Consider the following 20,538-nt stretch of genomic DNA (forward strand, 5'->3'; position numbering starts at 1 on the left):
ATTACGATAAGCCTTATATTCATTCTTTAAGATATTGTTATTAGGATCTCTTCTGAGTCTAGAATGCATTTTGTCCCGCGTGATTATTGATCTTATGATGCCTTCAGATATCCAGGGCTTCAGGGGACGAAGTCTGTTAGGTATCACTTTTACCTTCTTGCATTGATTGATGAGACTGGTCAAACGATCGACAATTTATCCATAATAGTGTCAATGCTTCCATTCACGGTATAGATTTCTCCCAATCTTCATTCCTTATGCGTTCCAATAGTGCATGATAGTTGGTTCTAGTTAATGTGTTTATCAATACGTTTCTATTATCCTTATTGATAGGGACCTTCACCAAGTTCAGTACAACCGCGTAGTGGTCAGTTATGGTTGTCCTAAATATAACTCCTTTAGTGAACATAGAATGGTTGCCTGAATTTTTATAAAAAATGTGGTCAATGCAAGAATTTGTTGTGGTTGTTACTCGGGTATCACCATTTATGTAAGATTTATAGCCATTACTATTGAAAATATGCAGATAATCTTGAACAGGAACACTAGTTACAATAAGACCTGACATATAATATAATTTCTTAAATAATAAATAATTTCAACTATAATACATACATTTTATTTTTTTATTTGAAATTCTTGGTCCTTTATTGATAGTTTTAATTTTTAGAGATGGTATTATATCTTACGTGAAGCCAGCATGACATTTGACAATACTTTGAATTAGTCAGCTGCGTTCGAACTGTTTTAAAAACATCTGATCGATAGTAAACAAAGTGTAACCTCAAAATCAGTGAGCGATTCATAAACAATTTGTGTTTTATTTGCAAATATTATAATTTTATTGAATAATTTTCCTAGAAAATATTCGGTACAGAACGGTACTCTTATCTAATACACAGTTACTGATAAGTAAGTGTTATCGCTCGGTCGCTAACTATTCCTTTAGCAAATTCTTTCATTTTAAAAGGTAATCACAATTTTCTCTCTTCTCCTGAAATCTATTTGAAAGATTCATCACACAAAAGCCCCCAGGATATTTTAAATAGGTAATTTGGGAGACGAGTCGAAACAATGACTATTTGAAAAATCCGATATTGTGATGAATACACTATTTCATCTCCTTACTTCTACGAAAACTCAACACTTAACACTAAAAACAATATATCGTGCACTTTTGGCTACGAGAAAATAAATAATTGATTGTTCCTTCCATTGGATACAATCGAAATACAATAATTAATGAGGTCTCTTTGGATCCTTCATTAAAACAACTCCACAACTTCCATTCACGGGTGGCTTATGAGCAGACCCATAACTATAACAAATATACAAAATTTCACATATTATCCTCTTAGAATTCAAACAGTATTTGCGACAGATATAGATTTTCATCATTTTTCATAGTTGTTACAGGTTTCGACTCTTTATTCTGGCTTTTACATAAATTGGGTGAGAGTGTGATTTTACTTCGGTGACTTGACAATCGTCCACCATTTGACTCGAGCAATTCCTTATTTGCGCTTAGTACGTTGTGTACAAACAGGGTTACACTTGAAATGGCTTTCTTGATTTTTATCGATGTTGGTTACAAATATTAAGTCTTTAAGATTATATTTATCAATTTGAATTTCAATTCATGATCTTTTGATGCAACAGTAATAAATTTCACATTTAAAGGTAAGAATTTCATTCTCTTTTTAGCTTTTTAGCAATACATTTATATGACACAGAACATGCGCATTTCGTGCAATTTAACATGAATATATATTTTTTGTTGGGTTTTTTACTTATAATTCCACATTAAATAATATGTTACATTAATTAATAGCGATATTGCTTTGATTCCTATACATTGACTCTATGATTTCGCACACATTGGTTGGTGTGACGAAGAAAATTATCGAACAGGCTTTGACTCTGAATAGATTTTTCTATTGATTCTGTATTTCGAGGTTAGATTTACACATTTTTTTCAAATAAACTTTGTTTATTTTCTTTCCTCCTATTCACTACTAACTTCATGTTATTTCTAATTTATAATTATTTTCTGTTGATAATATAATCCTTGTTTCTGTTTTTCAGTTGTGTAGATGATACCAGGCGATTGTTTCGGTGATGACTCTGACATGAGGCAGATGTTAGATGCTTGATCAGGTTGGTAAATTTTTAAAGTTGTTTTCAGTTTTAATTTCTTGACTTAAAGTTGATTTCAATTTCTTCTTTTGAAGTAGATTGATAGTATTTCTTTATTAGCTGAGATGCGGCGATGTTTAGGTTATGTTGATTAGGCTGCAGTAGAAAAATGCTAGTCTGCAAAGATAATGACTCGGTGGGTAGGCTGTGACCATGAAAAGTTTGATGATTCATGTAATTCACAACGTAGCTTCAGTAGATTAAAATATTATTCCTTTCTCAAGCCCCCATCTAAATTTGATTCCGGTGTTATTCAAAGGTCCAATTCCGATTTGCAACTATCCGTTTTATCAAACTTGGCTTAAAACGAATGTGCCTGCGAAGTAGGTAGATCTCTTCAGCCAATGTTGTTCTTCCTTGTTGACCGGTGACATGCAGTTTGATATCCTTAAACCTTACATGCCGGTGGTGTCTGTGTGTCTTTCCAAATGATATTTTCCTTTTTTTGCATGCCGGTGTACAGTCTACTTGATTTTAACCGGACATGACTGCGGTGGTAGTAGGTTTTTCTCAATACTGTCTTCCTTTTTTTCTTGCCTGCTGGTGAAAAATTTGATGTCAGATTTTAGCCTAACATGACGGCGGTGTGAATGAACTCTAGTAGATGGTTTTCTTCTTTGACGTAATGCAATCCTCCTTGTTTGCTGTTTTGATTCATAGGTTTTTACTTTCACTTGTGATTTTGATTTGTTGTGGGTTTTTGTTTTATTTCTATTGTTTTGTGAACGATCTCCATGAATGCTGGGTTCATATGTTGCAGGTGCTGTTCGCGGTGGATGGACGATGAGGTGGGCGGTCGGCGGTCCAGGCTGCTCTTCAACGTGGTCGGCAACGTCCTTGGACTCCTGGTGTCCGGCGCGCGGTGGTACGGGCTGTCCCTCTACCTGATGGATGTCGTCCTCGGCCTGGCGGGTGATGTCGGCTGGTCCCTCTCGGCGTTCTGCGGGGTGCGGCGCGACTTCAGTCTTGACATTCTCGGTAGGTTGGTCTCCCATACATGTGTCATGTTCGCTTACTTGTTTGACTTTCACCTCCTTCATTGTATCCTTCTCCACATGTATATGTTTCTTAATGCTGACTTCGACGCTGATTTTTCCATATGCATATCTTCAGATATCCTATCCAATCGGTTATTTGTTTCTAAAATTGATTTATCCAGACACTCAGCTAATTTTTTGATGGTTTTATCTGTGTCACGGAATGCTCCATCCATCCGCTGACTCAATTTCTCCAAACCCTGTTCATTTACCTTCTTTGCTTCTTGAACTTCCTTTTTAATTCTTCCTTTGTTTGGTCGCTTTTTTCATTTAGATTGTTTATAGCTTCATTGTTTTCTTCGATGCTTCTTTTATTTGTTTGTTGTCTTCCTTTAATTCTTCCTTTGTTCGTTGTTGTCTTCTTTTAAGTTGTTTATTGCTTCATTTGTTTTCTCATTCATCTTGGTTATTGCTTTCAGGAGGGTGTCCATATCCATGGCGGGATCGGGTGTACATCTAACGGTCATCCGCTGGTTCTTCATCCGAGCAACGGTACGAGAAATGGGAGTTCCTGTCTCTGGGGCGTCGTCATCCGTATGCTCTCCCGATGTTTCGTCCTCCGGCTCTTGGGCTGCCGACGGATCTTCCACTAGGATGCAGCTCTCCTCCACCTGTGTCGAAGATAAATCATCCAGTACATTGGGATGGAAATCGGCGGCTGCGGTGATGGATGCGGATGGCGGCGAACACTCGGGTGAAATGTCCTCGTTGTCCGACAGACTTGGATTGACCTGGTCGTTTCCTGCCATGGTTTGTGAGAGAATAACGCGACGAACGTGTGCGGTGAATAAAAAACGTGAAAGTGTTGTGATATACAAAATAATTAATAAGAAATCCAATAGAAATTGCTATAGCTTCGTAGTGAGTGAAATACAGAAAAAAGTGGTTTAACAATGTGCTCAGTGATAAAATGAGTCAAGTTAGCAATATCGTTAACATAAAAATGACAAGAACATACAGGATACACAGTGAACACTTATGCGGTAATACAGGTACGCCTCTTATAATTTATTATTACTATTATTATAATATTTTACTTTTATAATTTCTTGCCGCAATTCTATATATAGGGCTAGTATTCTTTGCAAAATTTTATATAAAAGCAGCAGTGTTCTGTTTGAATTATTCCGCAATATATCCGTGATTTAATTTTGCTTCCCTCTTTATGTTTTAAAAATTTAAAAATATAAATAACTTCAATCCTCTTTTCTGTAAATTTTTATAAATTGTTTCAATATAGACCTAATATTCTTCAAATAATATGACCTTTCTTATGATATCTCTTATACCTATGACTTATAGTATGACCAATTTTCGAATAACACGATAATAAAATTCTGAGTTCGATTTTTTCTCTAAAAATTCATCAATCGATAAATTTCTTTTCCGTTCAAAAATTGGGTATGGTACTTCTTGTTATTTTATATAACAGTGAACAGTCAATATTAAATTCGAAAAAATTCACAACCATGAATTTTTCAAAAATTTTCTCGTTGTCAGCACTATAGTATACTGAGCAACTAAATAATCCTCGTAGTCGATTATCCACCTCTTCAATGCCTATCACTGTTGGGCGCCAAATCATGTAAAGCTGTATTTTACACACCTCACATACGTAGAGAGATTTGCCAAATCATGTAGTGCTATATTTAAATGCCTCACGTTGGGCTGGCAAATCATGTGGAGCGGTATTTGAAGGCTTCACACATGTAGAGTGAATCTTGTACTGAGTCAATGGTGTAGCGGCTATAAATTTTGCAATGGCGTGCGTGGACGCTGAATGTACACCAGACTGATTGATTCACTACAAGATTCAATACAATTGTCGGAATCGCGGGAGGCCTAAACGCTCGCTCACCCTTGATTCTTCTAATGACAAATTGTATAGTGATGAAATTTTTATAAGCAGTGTAGCGATCGCTAAACACTGAAGACGGATACCTTAAAATTATTACCTGTGAAGAATGAGCATACAAAATCATACAGGTCGAGCAAAAATCCCGATGTAGATAATTTACGGGACTGCGTCTCTAATAAGTTCTGAAGGGTTAAGATACGGTATTTGGACCAAATATCGTTCAGAATATATTTCGAGAACAGAGTCTTGTCGGGTTTTAAGCTCTATTGTAGGAATTTATATGATCTATGGCTGCCACTGCTGTACAATTGATGTGTTCGCTCCAAAGTCGAGGTAGGTAACAGATAAAAGCTGATATATGAGCAGGTAAGGACAAAGAATAAATATCTCGATCTGACCCCACTCGCTACATCCACTTAGACCTGTTCCAGTATCCAGCTTAATTCAATTATTCCAACGATCGTATTCGATCGGTTCTTGATGATATAGAACATATCAGACACAATAATTGACAGGCTTAAGAAATAATCGAACTCAGAAAGCGAATTAACAAAACTGAAATATATTACAATAAAATATGCAATCATACAGTGCAGGTTCAGAATTTGATTTACAGGTTGATAATAATTTAGCATTAACAGAATAGTTAAAAATTTTCTTGTGCTTGCATGATACCATGCGTGATTCAACAGAATTTTACGATTGATAAAATTGAACAATTTTGAAAAAATAGTGAAAAAATGAATTATAAAATATTTTTAAAAATGTTCGGGGTCGTGGTTCAGGCAGCGGAGGATAGCTAATCAACTACAAGTTCGTATGAATTAAATATTGAATAAATTTTAGGCTCTTAATAACTAAAAGCGCTTGTCGGCGTGGCCAATAGTTTAACGAAGAAAAAATTTATGTTTCTGCACTGAAATATTTTTCGAAGCGTAGATTGGGGCCCCTTTTAAAACTTATAACTCACGTGAATTTCCTTGGCGGTCGTGGTTTTCTTCTTTAGATCAAAAATCGTTTGATCGGCGGCAATCCAGGCTTCGGTTTCAGCACGTGGGGAATTTTGATTTGATATCTCCTTCACCGAATTAATTAAGGGATAATTTACTTTAAACTTCTAATTTATCGATTGATGAAAACAGAAATTTACAAATAACAAGTAAATTGGCCTAAAATATCGGCTCACAAATAGAACATTTAAAATCGAACAAGAAATTTTCACAAATAGGTCTTGGTAACTATAAAAAGAGATCTGCACGGTGAGGATTTCAAAAGGGAAGTGCTGTCTTTTCTCTAAGCTTCTTGGCTAGACCTTGCTTCTCAGAATCTCGATGTAATAATTTGCATAAAAATTTGCCATTGGTAGAACGCTTGTGACGTAGACATGACGTCAGTGGCAAGTAGTAGAATATAATTCTTTTAATTACAATAATGATTCAATTTAGGTAATCCTTAAAACTGCTTAATCTTCTAGACATAGTTTCTCTCATACAATGTACATGTGCTAGCATAAATGATAAGACAGGGTTGTTGTCTGATAATAGATTAACATGTGTTGCTTTCAAACGATCACCTTCTTGGTGCTATTTCCATGCACTATGATTGGCTTAGGCTTGCCAAAGAGATTTAATTACCATGTGGTTCAGTTGAATTAAATCATTAATAAATTAATATTCTTGTACAATTTTTATTAGGTTTGAGACTGTTATAATTAATTTCTGCCGTTTTATCAATAATATAATTTCATGCTATGACCTATTTAGTTACAATAAGACCTGACATATAATATAATTTCTTAAATAATAAATAATTTCAACTATAATACATACATTTTATTTTTTATTTGAAATTCTTGGTCCTTTATTGATAGTTTTAATTTTTAGAGATGGTATTATATCTTACGTGAAGCCAGCATGACATTTGACAATACTTTGAATTAGTCAGCTGCGTTCGAACTGTTTTAAAAACATCTGATCGATAGTAAACAAAGTGTAACCTCAAAATCAGTGAGCGATTCATAAACAATTTGTGTTTTATTTGCAAAATAATTATAATTTTATTGAATAATTTTCCTAGAAAATATTCGGTACAGAACGGTACTCTTATCTAATACACAGTTACTGATAAGTAAGTGTTATCGCTCGGTCGCTAACTATTCCTTTAGCAAATTCTTTCATTTTAAAAGGTAATCACAATTTTCTCTCTTCTCCTGAGATCTATTTGAAAGATTCATCACAACATAGAGAACATGAGGGTATCGACCATGAAAAGAAAAATATGTAAAAAGAATCCATAAACTGTAAAACCTTCTGAAATATAATTAAAATTGACAGAAACCAGCGGAAGAAAGATTGTGACATTTGAAGCTCAGAGAAAGAATATCGCTGAACCGCAAATAGTGTAAAGATTAAATCATTGGGTGATCCCCTGATGCCTTTCAAACCAAGAAATGTTCATACTCCAAAAAAAATGGAATAAAATGAAGTTCCCTATAACTCCATGGAAATAAAATAATAATGAAAATTAGTAGGCTATTGTTTATAGTTCATAACTCAAGTGTTCAGATCACATAAGGAATGTAGATTCTAGAATAAATTCGCAATGGAACCAGTGAGAACCATTTATCTGTATTGTGAATTTGAGAATATGTAGAACTCCTCATCACATCATATTACTAATGTAGCATTCACCATGACAGAAAGAGGTCAACTGATAACAGTTTTCGCCATCTCACTGTTTACTAGTGTGATTCTAAAACAGTCACTCATCTTAAGCTTTTTGTGCTTTAATTGAAGATAATAATTATTACATTGGTTGTGAAACAAGCTGGGTGAATCTCATTTTTACAGTCTCTACTGTAGGTAGGATTGAGCGTTCACTTGTTGGGCATCATTTGTGTATAGTGAAAAGCTATAGCTCCAAGAACATTCTTATATTACTTATAAGACTATCAATATATTTCTTAATTCTTTGGTAATTTATCTTGATTTGCATAATCGTTGACAGTTGGAGAAACATGTGTGAGTGATCTTCCAATCAATTACAATAATTCATAAGTTATAGAAGATTTATTTTTTACAAGTTCACTGACTATACAGTTACAAGTTCTTTTTCGTAATTCATCATTAATTATTGTAGATTTGTTTAAATTAAGCCTAACCTTTATGAAGGTGATAAAATAAAAATAATTTTGAAGAGAATTTTTAGAATTTTAAAGTAGGCCGGCACATCTAGAAAATGAATCTGAGTCTATACTATTTCAATTCATGCAGGCGAACGGGTTAGAGTCAGAAAGAACTACAATAAGTTTTTGCCTGATTTAATCGCCGTTCACTATTTTAACACTACAATATTTTAAAATGAACAAAATATAAACAATACTGATACGAAAGAGAATAAGAATCATATTAAATTTAACACGTTACATTACCTTTATTCTCTGATCTGGGGTTGCATTACTATCCTTACGTTAGATATTAATACGTCACCAAACCAAATAACATCAGTTGCAAATATTAATTTCAAAACAAAGCTCAAAACAGAAAAACCCAAAGATCCCATATTTCGTCGATAACCCCATACACCAATAATTTCAAACTCGCACTTTGATTGACATTTTTGTATGACCCTTTGTTTCACTGCACTGCACTTTGTTGATGGGTTCCGTCGTGTTTCCTTTCGATGTTATTTTGTTATTTCGGCGTTTTCTTCTAAGAGTTGAGTTGATGATGTCGGGAAGTCATCTTGCGATGTGGAACCTCCGTCTCCCGAAACGGCCTTACGTCAATTCTGGCCAGGTATCATCCTCGGGACCTCTTACGACATGCCTTGCTCGTGGAGTTCATGATGGTATGGAGTTATGTCTTAAAGCTGGATTTTGAAGGAGTGAAACATGAAGTTGGTTTGGGGTCACACATGAACCGCTGTAAATAAATGTATCACAGCATTAACTTCTAACTTTTTCTAAAGCTAAAACATGAGTTATCTAATGACTACAGTTAATTAAATTCTCTCATTATATTTGAATCCTCATTTTTTATAGATTTTAATCTTCAAACTACTGATTCCTTGTTTGAGAATTAATGGATCTTCCTCCAAAAATAAATTCAAAATTTCTGTTATAATTTAATAAATTAGCGTTCAGTTCAAAGCCTCAACGCCATGAGAAAACACAGTCATTTTAGCATGTCTTAAACTCAATATGAACATAATCTTGAAAATTTCATTCCAATTTAAACACTATCTTCCTGACTTTCAGCCATACTCTACAATAATATATCTTCAGACTCAAATGTAACATAACTGAAAACTTTCTTCTCTACTCTCTGTACTTCTTTAGGAAGAAAAATAATCATATCCCATCACTAATAAAATCAAAAGGATTATTCTCAATCAATATTATTAACTTGAAAAATAACAGGCTTTGTTGGTAAATACTCAAATGGAAGTTTCAATTAATTGAATTTCCTAAATTATATTTTAACCTTATTTTACGCACCTTAGCGGTTATTTGAAGAAACAATTATTCCTACATGATGAAGCAACACAATTAAACTTTTCAGGACATGGCACTACTAGAAAATTTAAACTTGAATAAAATAAAACTAACTCCTACATTAACTAATAATATGTACTTGCCCAAAAAGGGCGAAACATAATGACTACATCTTTACTCTCGTAGTGCTCCTAGCAAAGTGTCTTCCGAAACGTAATCTGGTCTCTCGGCTGGGGAATCGCCCCACTACTGTATTTAGAAACAGGTCTCCTATTGGGCGTAGGGAATCAATTTGACCAATCGTCGCGTGGCTTCTAGAGCCTCAGGACCAAAAGGTAACTGCAAAATTGGTAGTTTGTTATAATTTCAATATCTTGCTGTTTTCCAACTTATCGCACTCTATGTCGCGACAGGAAGGCTAAGTTTTGGAGATAATCCCATAATCTACATTCCTCGACGATTCGGAGCCACAATTTTTGAATATCAATCCTGGGCCGTTCATAAGAGAGAGAGAAAATAATTTATTTCGCTAACTCACAATAATGGCTCCAGTCTATTGCGTATTAAATTTACTATTATAACTTGGGAAAAGGTTTGAATTAAAAATAGTGCTTGGCACAAAATAATGTATGTATCTGTTCAATGAGATTTATCATTATGAGAAAGTTACTTTTGTATCAATCACTAATGTAGAATCTATAATACGTGTATGTATTTTTTCAGACTCTTATAAAATTGATTCAGCTTACACAATCGAAGAAGCTCTTCAAATGGCAGGTAAGCTCCACATTCACAATATTTTTTTATTATCCTATCTATCACCATTATCCGTGTTTCGGATGAAGATGCTAAGAAGTCGGTCCCGGCTACCCATTAACAGTTGTCAGAGGCTCTGGAATTGATCAGGTGTGATCTGAAAACTCTGATACCAGACCTGGGCCAGCCAGGTCACTTAATATTATCATTTTTGTACCATTAGCGTAACTTATAACTTACTGTTCGCAGCAAATTTCCAGGTGTCCACCCATGAACAAAATCGAAGAAAGCAGCCTGTGAGAATAATTTCTAATCTATCTCTTTAATTTTCTTCCCCCTCTCTTATAGAAAGTAATGGATCATATCTTCAAGAACTTACAAGTGAGTTAACATGAATTTTATTCTTATGACTCTTTTTATATGTTGATTATGGAACCTCAATTTTTTTTCAATTTCAGGTCATGGGAAATTCCAGAGAAAAGTGATGTTTGTCGGAGGCTTGATTGCTATGGCATCATTCATCAGTGTGGGGACAGTTAGCTTCATAATGACTGCTGCTCAATGTGACCTGCAAATGGATTCCATACAGAAGGGCACTCTCATTTCAGGCGGATTTATAGGTAAGTTCCAACCAAAACATTTCGCAAAACCAAAGAACACCTCATGATGGAAGATCTTTAGAAAGTTTCTTTTCATTATTCAGTGCTTAGTCTTTGAATGAACTAGCAATACTCAAATTTCGGAATGAACTGAATAATAATTTGGATATGAATTGGTAATTATTAACCTTCATCAACTTAATAGTTCACTCATGATATGCTATTCTTTCACAGCCTATCCTGTCAAGGCTACATCAAAACTCCGTGTAGTAGTCAAATTAATAACATGTTTAATATTAAGAAATGAAGCTAGCTCCAAACGTGAAAGTTCAGCTTAGTTCAACACAAGGACAGGATATTACATCCATGTGGACCAAACCTTCAGGTCAACAAAGAATATTGCTTCTGATACCAAATAATGTTGTGTCCTCAGATTTGAGGTTGAAAATTTAGATATATACAACCGAAGATACAGAATTTGAGATTATGGACAATCTCTGTGTTAGCCTACACGTGAATTAACCTACAATTAACCTACCCAACTATTAATTGAATGGAATATCATATTGAACGTGACATAACTTGTTCATTGAATCATTCACGTTGTCTTATATGTCTTAAACATTATTTATAGTAAAAATACTCATTTATACTATAAATAAGGTATAAGACAACGTGAATGATTCAATGAACAAGTTATGTGACGTTCAATATGATAATTATTTATACCTTATTCTGGCACTTAGTGTTTTCAAATTTCAGGAATGATATTAAGTAGTCACATGTGGGGATTTCTCTCAGACACTAGAGGACGCAGATTCATACTTTTGAGGTGTTTAATAATGGATGGAGCTATGTACGTCCTGTCGAGTTTCATGCCAACTTACAATTCACTTCTCATCATGCGCTTTTTACATGGTTTTGTGTGAGTTCATACTTAAATTACGTTATTCTCTTAACTAATTATGATATATTATCATACTACTGGTATGTTTTCTGAAATCTTATCATGACTTCAGGATTGATCAGCGACATTACTTATCGGAAAAACTCAATTATTGAAATTACAGATAATCTTATAACAGAACGAGGATTTTGTCAGTTCTCTATTGATGAGTTTCCTCATGTTCCTAGAATTTTAGAATGCATTCAACACCTGAAGCCCTGAAGATAAGTTTTATCAACTTACCAACATGGATTAATCTCTTAATCCACGATTCCACTCAATCTCCCCACTATCTGAATTCATTGACTCCATTATAATAATTATTGATACTAGTTGACACGTTATGAATAGTGTATGTTCTAGTATTCTAGTCATGACTAAGAAATAAAATACTGTGATACAAAATTTATTGATAAATCGTGACACATGAAATATTTGAAAGATGATGATGAAATAATCTACTGCACATCTGAAGGTGCAATTCCTTAGGGGCGTCAGCTATGAACAGTCGTATCGAGACGCGTGGTCAGCCGTATCGAGATGCGTGATTAGAGCTGTCACGGCTAAAGCACATAACCCATGAACTCATTAAATTCGATGATTCATTGAACGAGCGTTATCCGAACTCGAACTCATTCTCACTTTTGACTTAATGAAGGCCAAGGTCATTTTCTGTCTGTTTGTATGTTCGACAAGAACTTTAGAAAGAATTGATCAATTAATTAGCTTCACATTTTGAACACGAATTCTTCGAACGTTTTTGCAGGTCAAGTTCTTTGGACAACAAAATTGACTTAAGGCTGTTCAGTACACTTTTCTTCATTATTTAAATTGGATAATCTTTTCCAATATAATTGTTAAGATCATTATAAGAGTGAGAAAAAGTGGCAACTGAAATTTTTAAGTGGTCCAATAAGCGAGTTATGGGTTGTTGAAGTGCTAAATTTCCATATTCCGTTTTCTTTCCAGATCATAAACGGTTCCGACTATATTATTAGAACTCCTCTCAAAAATTGAAAAGATGTATCTTTCCAAACTTGAACATTTTATTCCCCATATCGTTCATAAATAAAATAGTAATATTTTTTGTATATTCGATAACTTGTTTATTTCGGCATTAATTCGCGAAAAAACGCATATTAAAACAAAGCCGGCCTCTTTGTTTTGACATCTTCAAATACATCCTTCACTCAACATGTAATAACTTCTAAGACTTGAAGATGTGCGCCCCCACGATGGTGCGGCTGGATAGCTTAATCTGATGAAGGCTTGGATTGAGTGAACTGAAACAAAACAAAATGGGTGGACAAGACTCTTAGCTGCGGTGAGAGCAACTTGTCTAGGGGAGTAAACCTTACAAAAATCCTGCGAGTCTAGAAGCAGTAAGGTGGCGGCCCCACCACTGGACTTAACTTGCGTAGCGTTCGTAGCGCTGCCAGGGGATTCATAAATTACTGGCAAGCTTCAAAATTTAGCCTCGGATCGGGACCGGAATTTAAAAAAAACAAATGATGAAACATCAAATACAACGAATGAATGGATAACGGAGACAATTAGAATAGCAACTTGGAATGTGCGAGGACTTCTTTCAAAAGAAATCGAACTAGCAAAGGTTCTGGAGAACTCCGGTATAAAGATAGCTGTTATAACAGGAACAAAAATGAAGCTATCAGGAACTAAATATGCTGAAAACTATGTCGTTATATACAGTGGAGTACAAAAGAACAGAGAGCTAGCAAAGGAGTTGCCATTTCCATAGCCAAAGATCTGCAACCAAAAATAAAAGATTACCAGTTCATAAGTGACAGAATAATTACAGTGAGAATCAAACATGACAGGGGACACTTTTCTATTATGGGTGTGTATGCTCCTGAGGACAGCACAGACCCAAGGAGATATCGTCCTTCAAAACGCCCTTCGTCGGGCGCATGGTGTACAAAGCTCCACAGCAAAAACTATTTAGTGTGTAGCTTATGTATTACTGTAGTCACGCCTCTCTCCTTCTACCTAGTCTATCCCCCACTTATCCTCAACTGTTCACAGTGTGCCCACGGTGCTCAGAATGCATTCATGTGGTGACCCATTCTCCAATGACTGTAACTGTCCTGAGATAGAACAAGTCTTAACTCACAAATATCTTGGCATAATATTCGACCACAAGTCGAGTTGGGTGGCCCATGTGCAGTACCTCAGCAAGAGGTTGCGTGAGATGAATTATGCCTTTGCACAGCTGGGAAGGGTCCTGAGTGCTGGACACTGTCGTTCTGTCTACTATGCATATGTGCGGACATTGCTTGAGTATGGCATCTTGGCGTGGAGCGGTGCCTCCTTGGGTGTCCTGCGTCCTGTTGCGGTCTCACAGAGAGCACTTGTTAGAACACTATTGACCAAAAATCATAGATATCCAACACATTTACTTTTCCAAGAATTCCCTGTTTCAAACATAAAACAATTATTTATAGAGAATTTACTTGTCTTTATAAAAAAGTAACTTTGTCTTCAATAAAATTAAACATTATTATCCCACTAGAAACAGATTGCATATAAATATTCAACTTCTCCGTTTGAGAAATTCAATTCAACTTGGAAACTGTTTTCATTTAGCCCATTGGCTTTACCGTAATGTACCAGCTGAGACTTCAAATACTGAGGGGGTTAGCGTTGCCGTCTACAAGCGGAGAGTGAGCAGGTGAATGCTCTGCATCGGTTCAGATGCTGCGGAGGCTCTTTTACATTCTCCATATAGATGAACATTTCTAGTTCTGAACACAAAAATATACCATTCTAATAATACACACAGTACCACGCTAATAAAGCTATATTACTCCCAACTCAGCCCTATAACCGCCGTCGAGCTGACACTTTTATTTTATTTATTTAATGTTATTTTCCTATCTTTACTTTTGAAATTTATTATTGAAATGAACTCTCTTATTGATCTCTCAAATTTATTTATTATTCATAGTTCGTAATTTATTTTATCATTGCTAGTGTTTGCCCTCTGTCTGATAATTTGCGACTCCTCCCTGCAAACGGACAAATCATCCAGGCAGAGAGAATTTATTCAAGTAATTTATTTGAGAGTGTAATATTTTATGAATAAACCAATTTGAATTTGAATTTGAATTTGAAAACGTGAAAACCTGCACAAGAGTAGAGGTCTTTGAGAAACTACTGTCAGCAGAGAATGACGTTTTGAGTCATCACAGTTCTCAAGAAATTCTCACTCGTATTATGCTCCATGTACTATATGGTGAATCAAAAAATTAATTATAACTCCTGAACATGAGGTGCTCAAAACGTGGGGACCTGCACAATAGTAAGGGTCCATGAGAAGCTACTCTCAGCAAAATTTGACGTTTTGAGCCATCACAGTTCTGAAGTAATTCCCACACATAGTATGCTCCATGTATTGTGATTTTTTGAATTATGATATAGTACATGGAGCATACTTTGAGTGGGAATTACTTGAGAACTGTGATGGCTCAAAACCTCAATATCGGCTGAAAGTAGCTTCTCAAAGACCTCCACTTTTGTGCAGGTTTCCACGTTTTGAGCACCTCCAGTTCAGGAATTATGATTAATTTCTGATTTATCATATAGTACATGGAGCATACTATGAGTGGGAATTACTTGGGAACTGTGAAGGCTCAAAACGTCAATTTCTGCTGAGAGTAGCTTCTCAAAGACCTCTACTTTTGTGCAGGTTTCCACGTATTGAGTACCTCCAGTTCAGGAGTATAATTGATTCTTTAATTTACCATATAGTACAAGGAGCAGAATATGAGTGGGAATTACTTGAGAACTGTGATGGCTCAAAACGTCAATCTCTGCTGAGAATAGCTTCTCATAGACCACTATTCTTGTACAAGATTCCACGTTTTCAGCACCTCTAGTTCAGGAGTTATATATGATTTTCTGATTTACCGTATGTTACATGGAGCATACTATGAGTGGGAATTACTTGAGAACTGTGATGGCTTGAAACGTCATTTTCTGCTGGGTGTAGCTTCCCTTAAACCTCCACTCTTGTGCAGGTTCTTACGTTTTGAGCACTTCTAGTTCAGGATTATTATTGATTTTTTGATTTATCATATAGTACATGGAGCATACTATGAGTGGGAATTACCTGAGAACTGTGATGGCTCGAAACTTTATTCTATGCTGAAAGTAGCTTCTCATGGACCTCTACTCTTGTGCAAGATTCCACGTTTCGAGCACCTCTAGTTCAGGAGTTATGATTGATTCTTAGATTTACCATAAAGGACATTCAGCAGACTATGAGTGGGAATTACTTGAGAACTGTGATGACTGAAAACGTCAATTTCTGCTGAGAGTAGCTTCTCATGCACCCCTACTCTTGTGCTGGTTTCCACGTTTTGAGCATCTCCAGTTCAGGAGTTATAATTGATTTTTTGTTTTACCATATAGTACATGGAGCATACTTTGAGTGGGAATTACTTGAGAACTGTGATGGCTCAAAACATCATTTTCTGCTAAGAGTAGCTTCTTATAGACCTCCACTCTTGTGCAGGTTCCCACGTCTCGAACACCTCCTGTTCAGGAGTTATTATCGATTATTTGATTTTTCATATAGCACACGGAGCATACTTTGAGTGGGAATTACTTGAGAACTGTGATAGCTCAAAACGTCAAAAAAAAAAAACGTTTTTTGCTGAGAGTAGCTCATTATAGACCTCCACTCTCGTGCAGGTTCCCACGTTTCGAACACCTCCTATTAAGGAGTTATATTTGATTTTTTGATCTGAGATATAGTACATGGAGCATACTTTGAGTGGGAATTACTTGAGAAATGTGATGGATCAAAACGTCATCCTCTGCTGAGAGTAGCTTCTCATAGACCTCTACTCTTCTGCGGGTTTCCACGTTTTGAGCACCCCTAGTTTAGTACTAAGAATTAATATTTCTAGTACATGGAGCATTCTATGAATGTGAATTTTCGAAAACGGTGGTTGCTCAAAACGGAATGAAAGTTGCTCAAATCAGCTCAAAACGATAGCATGTCTAGTTTTCCGATTCCGAAAAGTGGAGAGCTGGAATTCAGTTAGCTCACCGATTTTTGAGACGTCATTTTTCAAAAACGGTGGGTGCTCAAAACGAAATAAAAGTTGCACAAATCACTTCAAAACGAACTCAAAACGATGGCGTGCTTAATTTTTCCATATCAAGAAGTGGAGAGCTGGCATTAAGTTAGCTCTTCGAGTTTTGAGACGTCATATCTCGAAAACGGTGGGTGCTCGAAACAAAATAAAAGTTGCTCAAATCAGCTCAAAACGATGGTACGTATAGATTTTCGATTTTGAAAAGTTGAGAGCTGGCATTAAGTTTGCTCTCCAATTTTTAAGACGTCATATCTCGAAAACGGTGGGTGCTCAAAACGAAATAAAAATTGCTCAAATCAGCTCAAAACGATGGCGTGTTTAGTTTTTCGATTTCGAAAAATGGAGAGCTGCTCTCCAATTTTTGAAACGTCATATCTCGAAAAAGGTGGGTGCTCAAAACGAAATAAAAGTTGCTCAAAACGATGGCGTTGAGAGATTTCAAAAATATTTAAGTGGAGAGCTAACTTAATGTTGGTTTCCGTTAAAGTCTGTCTGCCTGTCTGTAACATACACATACTTGAATATTAGTAGCATGCTTGTGATAGCAGTTGCTATGACATTTTTTCTGTTCAAAGTGTTAAATTTGTGAGTAGAAGCTACTATATTATGTGTTCTCTTGAATATTCACTGTATAGGTACTCATTCGTTTCATTTTTGTATCATTTATTAGTATCTTCAAATTTAAACGGTTTGAGATATCGATGTGCGGGTTTCGCCATTAATCTTCCGTTGAAATTCTGTATCAAAATCATATATTACATGATCACCTTCCCATTTGAGAAAAATAAGTTGGATTCAAAATCAAGCTAGATTCGAAATGGAGTTGAATCCATGTTTATGCTGGATCCAAGATGGTGGACAAGTTTTGAAGCGACAGAGTGTATTTTTTTCAATTGCAATAGGATCCCCATGAAACCTACTACTGTAATATCATACTTGTAAAAGCTTTCAGAGATCAATACAACAGTTCATGAGCAAGTTATCTAACCCAGGGAGTCTCTAGTTAGATATGAATCATAAAAGCAATTTAGTAGCCAACACTTCTAATTCATCTGTCGTCATAACTTTAATACAACATAAAAATACAATGAGTCATCGAATCTATAGGAATGAATCTATTCTACTAATGAATTCATAGGTTATGGACTCTAGCCGTGACGACTGTAACGACGCATCTCGAGCTACCTGCTTATAGCCGCGCGCATCTCGACACACCTGCTTACAGCTGCGCGTCTCGAGCGGCGCATTTCGACAAGCCTCTGTGGAACTGCACCTCGAGGATCAGTCTTATTCAGATGGAACTACAGTATCATTATACAAATCAATCTCATTCGGTGAGTTAATATTTAAAAAATGCTTACAGGATCTGCGGTAGCATTGTGCCATGTTATCCATACATTGGAGAGTTCCACACAAATAAGAACAGGAGTAGAGCATTACTGATTGTCTCACTAATCGGTTGTTTGGCCAATTTCTACCAACCAGGTACCTCCACCTCTTCAACAAACTATCGCCGGTATAGGTATGGGGATCATTCATCAAAAATATGTACTTCCATCTTCTGTAACAGTCATTCAACTACAGCAACTTTTTCTTTCCTTTCTTGGAAAATGAAACACGTAGTTCACAGAATGATGGGAATCAATTCAAAGCATTCATTCTGGAGTCTTGTTCAATAATGATGAAACACCTACTCGGAATAATACCTCCGATATACTCAGATCAAACCTCTTATTCGGAGTTAAAATTGAAACTCATATGTGAAATAAATTGAAACTCATGTAAGATAATTTTTACAAGAGTGTGATTCAACCTTTTCTTCTTTCGTTATATTTTCATTAGTTATTGAATGAAATAACATTAATCTGTATAGTAAAGAGACATCCAGAACTCGCAAAATAAATCATGAATAATATTATTTGATGAACTAGTGGGACAAGAAGTATGACATAATCTGATAAACATTATTCAAATTCAAATTCATTCTATTGAGCCAAAAGAGAACATACAGGCCAAGTCAAAACATAAAAATAGACAGAATAACAATGTATAATTAAAAATGTGAGCATATAACAATGGTGAGAATACATTTATATAATACAACAGCAGAATTCAAGTGTCATCAATCAGGAATTCATCTACACTATAGTAAGCCCTATTCACTGAGAATGCATATAGTTCTCTTTTAAAATTTATTGATGGGGTATATAAACATTTTGGTAACTTTTTAAACAGTCTCAAACCAACTACACTAGGACGTTTGTCAGAGAATTTTAATCTGTGGTGATTAATAAATGGGTCCCCATTGCCACGATTAGAATAACCATGAACATCACAATTCTTCTTTACTGATTCGATCTTATTAGCAATGAATAATACTACTCTGTAAATATCTATTCATTTATTTATTAGTAGACAATAGATACAATGCAGGTAAAACAACAGACATTCGCCCAAAACTGCTTTAAACCTTAATTTGGAATACAGTGTAGAGGCTATGTGAATGATAACTCAATTCACACACTATTTTGAGTCCAAAAAATGTATGTACAGACACCTAGCAATATCTCTATTTACAAATCTTACCATATACCGTAATACAAAGAGACCCTTGCTAATCTTACCAGCTACTTTATCAGCATGCCCATTCCATGACAATCTTTCGTCTACAGTCAAACCAAGTAAATTTACTGCATAAGCATTTTTGATAACATTATCCCCTATCATGACTACAGGCTCGAAAGGAAACATTCTCCTTAGATTAAATTGTATAGCAAGGCTCTTGTCAGGATTAAGGGAGAGAGCACATTCATTATAAAACTGCACGACCTCATTTGAAGACAAATTGGCTTTCAGCTCCAGCTGGTCAATACTATTGCCAAGGAGTAACAGAGTTGTGTCGTCAGCATACAATGTAATATTACAATTATTTGAAACAGACGACAGTAGATCATTTATATACAAAACAAACAGTAGAGGACTGAGTATAGAGCCTTGAGGAACACCTTTTGTTGCATACAATTTCTCAGAATCTTCAACTCTACCTCCATTCTCAATACTAATATACTGCATTCTCTTTGACATATAGGACTCTATCAAATTATTTATAATACCCCTCATACCAAGAGAGTGCAGTTTGTTCAGTAGAATTCCTTTATCAACACTATCAAAAGCTCGTGATAAGTCGAGCAGAACCTCCATAGCAGCTTTCCATTGTCCATAGCCTCAATTACACTCTCAATAAATCTAGTTGCTGCTGTGATAGTGGATTTACCTTCAATGAAACCATTCTGACAATCAATCAATAAATCATATTTTCGTAGGTAGTCAATAATCATGTCATAAATCACCCTTTCAAAAATCTTGGATAAGACTGGCAGCACAAAAATGGGTCTATAATTTTTCATGTTTGCTCTGTTACCCTTGTTGACGCTGTTTGAATTTAATGGAGTTTGGCACTGAATAGTTAGGTTCAATCTTCCCCGTCTACTGGCGCACTCTAGTGCATAATTGTTTAATTGTTCGTTT

The 20,538-nt window shown here is 35.5% G+C and overlaps 1 protein-coding gene across 3 annotated transcripts in view; it reads left to right on the plus strand.

Annotated features, from left to right (window-relative positions):
- Positions 1–7,913: 7,913 nt before the first annotated feature.
- Positions 7,914–20,538, plus strand: part of LOC111057506 (synaptic vesicle glycoprotein 2B) — a 62,129-nt gene continuing 49,504 nt past the window's right edge. Inside the window, exons 1-5 of one of the 3 annotated variants that reach the window (XM_039436986.1) lie at positions 7,914–8,111; positions 10,310–10,363; positions 10,801–10,962; positions 11,704–11,866; positions 18,374–18,495. In XM_039436986.1, coding sequence (XP_039292920.1) covers positions 8,108–8,111; positions 10,310–10,363; positions 10,801–10,962; positions 11,704–11,866; positions 18,374–18,495 — 505 coding nt within the window. In that variant the 5' untranslated portion in view covers positions 7,914–8,107. The remainder of the gene's footprint in view (positions 8,112–10,309; positions 10,364–10,800; positions 10,963–11,703; positions 11,867–18,373; positions 18,496–20,538) is intronic. The other 2 variants (XM_022344937.2, XM_039436987.1) reach the window with 2 other exon arrangements.

Source organism: Nilaparvata lugens, chromosome 10, assembly GCF_014356525.2.
Source record: "Nilaparvata lugens isolate BPH chromosome 10, ASM1435652v1, whole genome shotgun sequence".
Classification (NCBI taxonomy): Eukaryota; Metazoa; Arthropoda; class Insecta; order Hemiptera; family Delphacidae; genus Nilaparvata; species Nilaparvata lugens.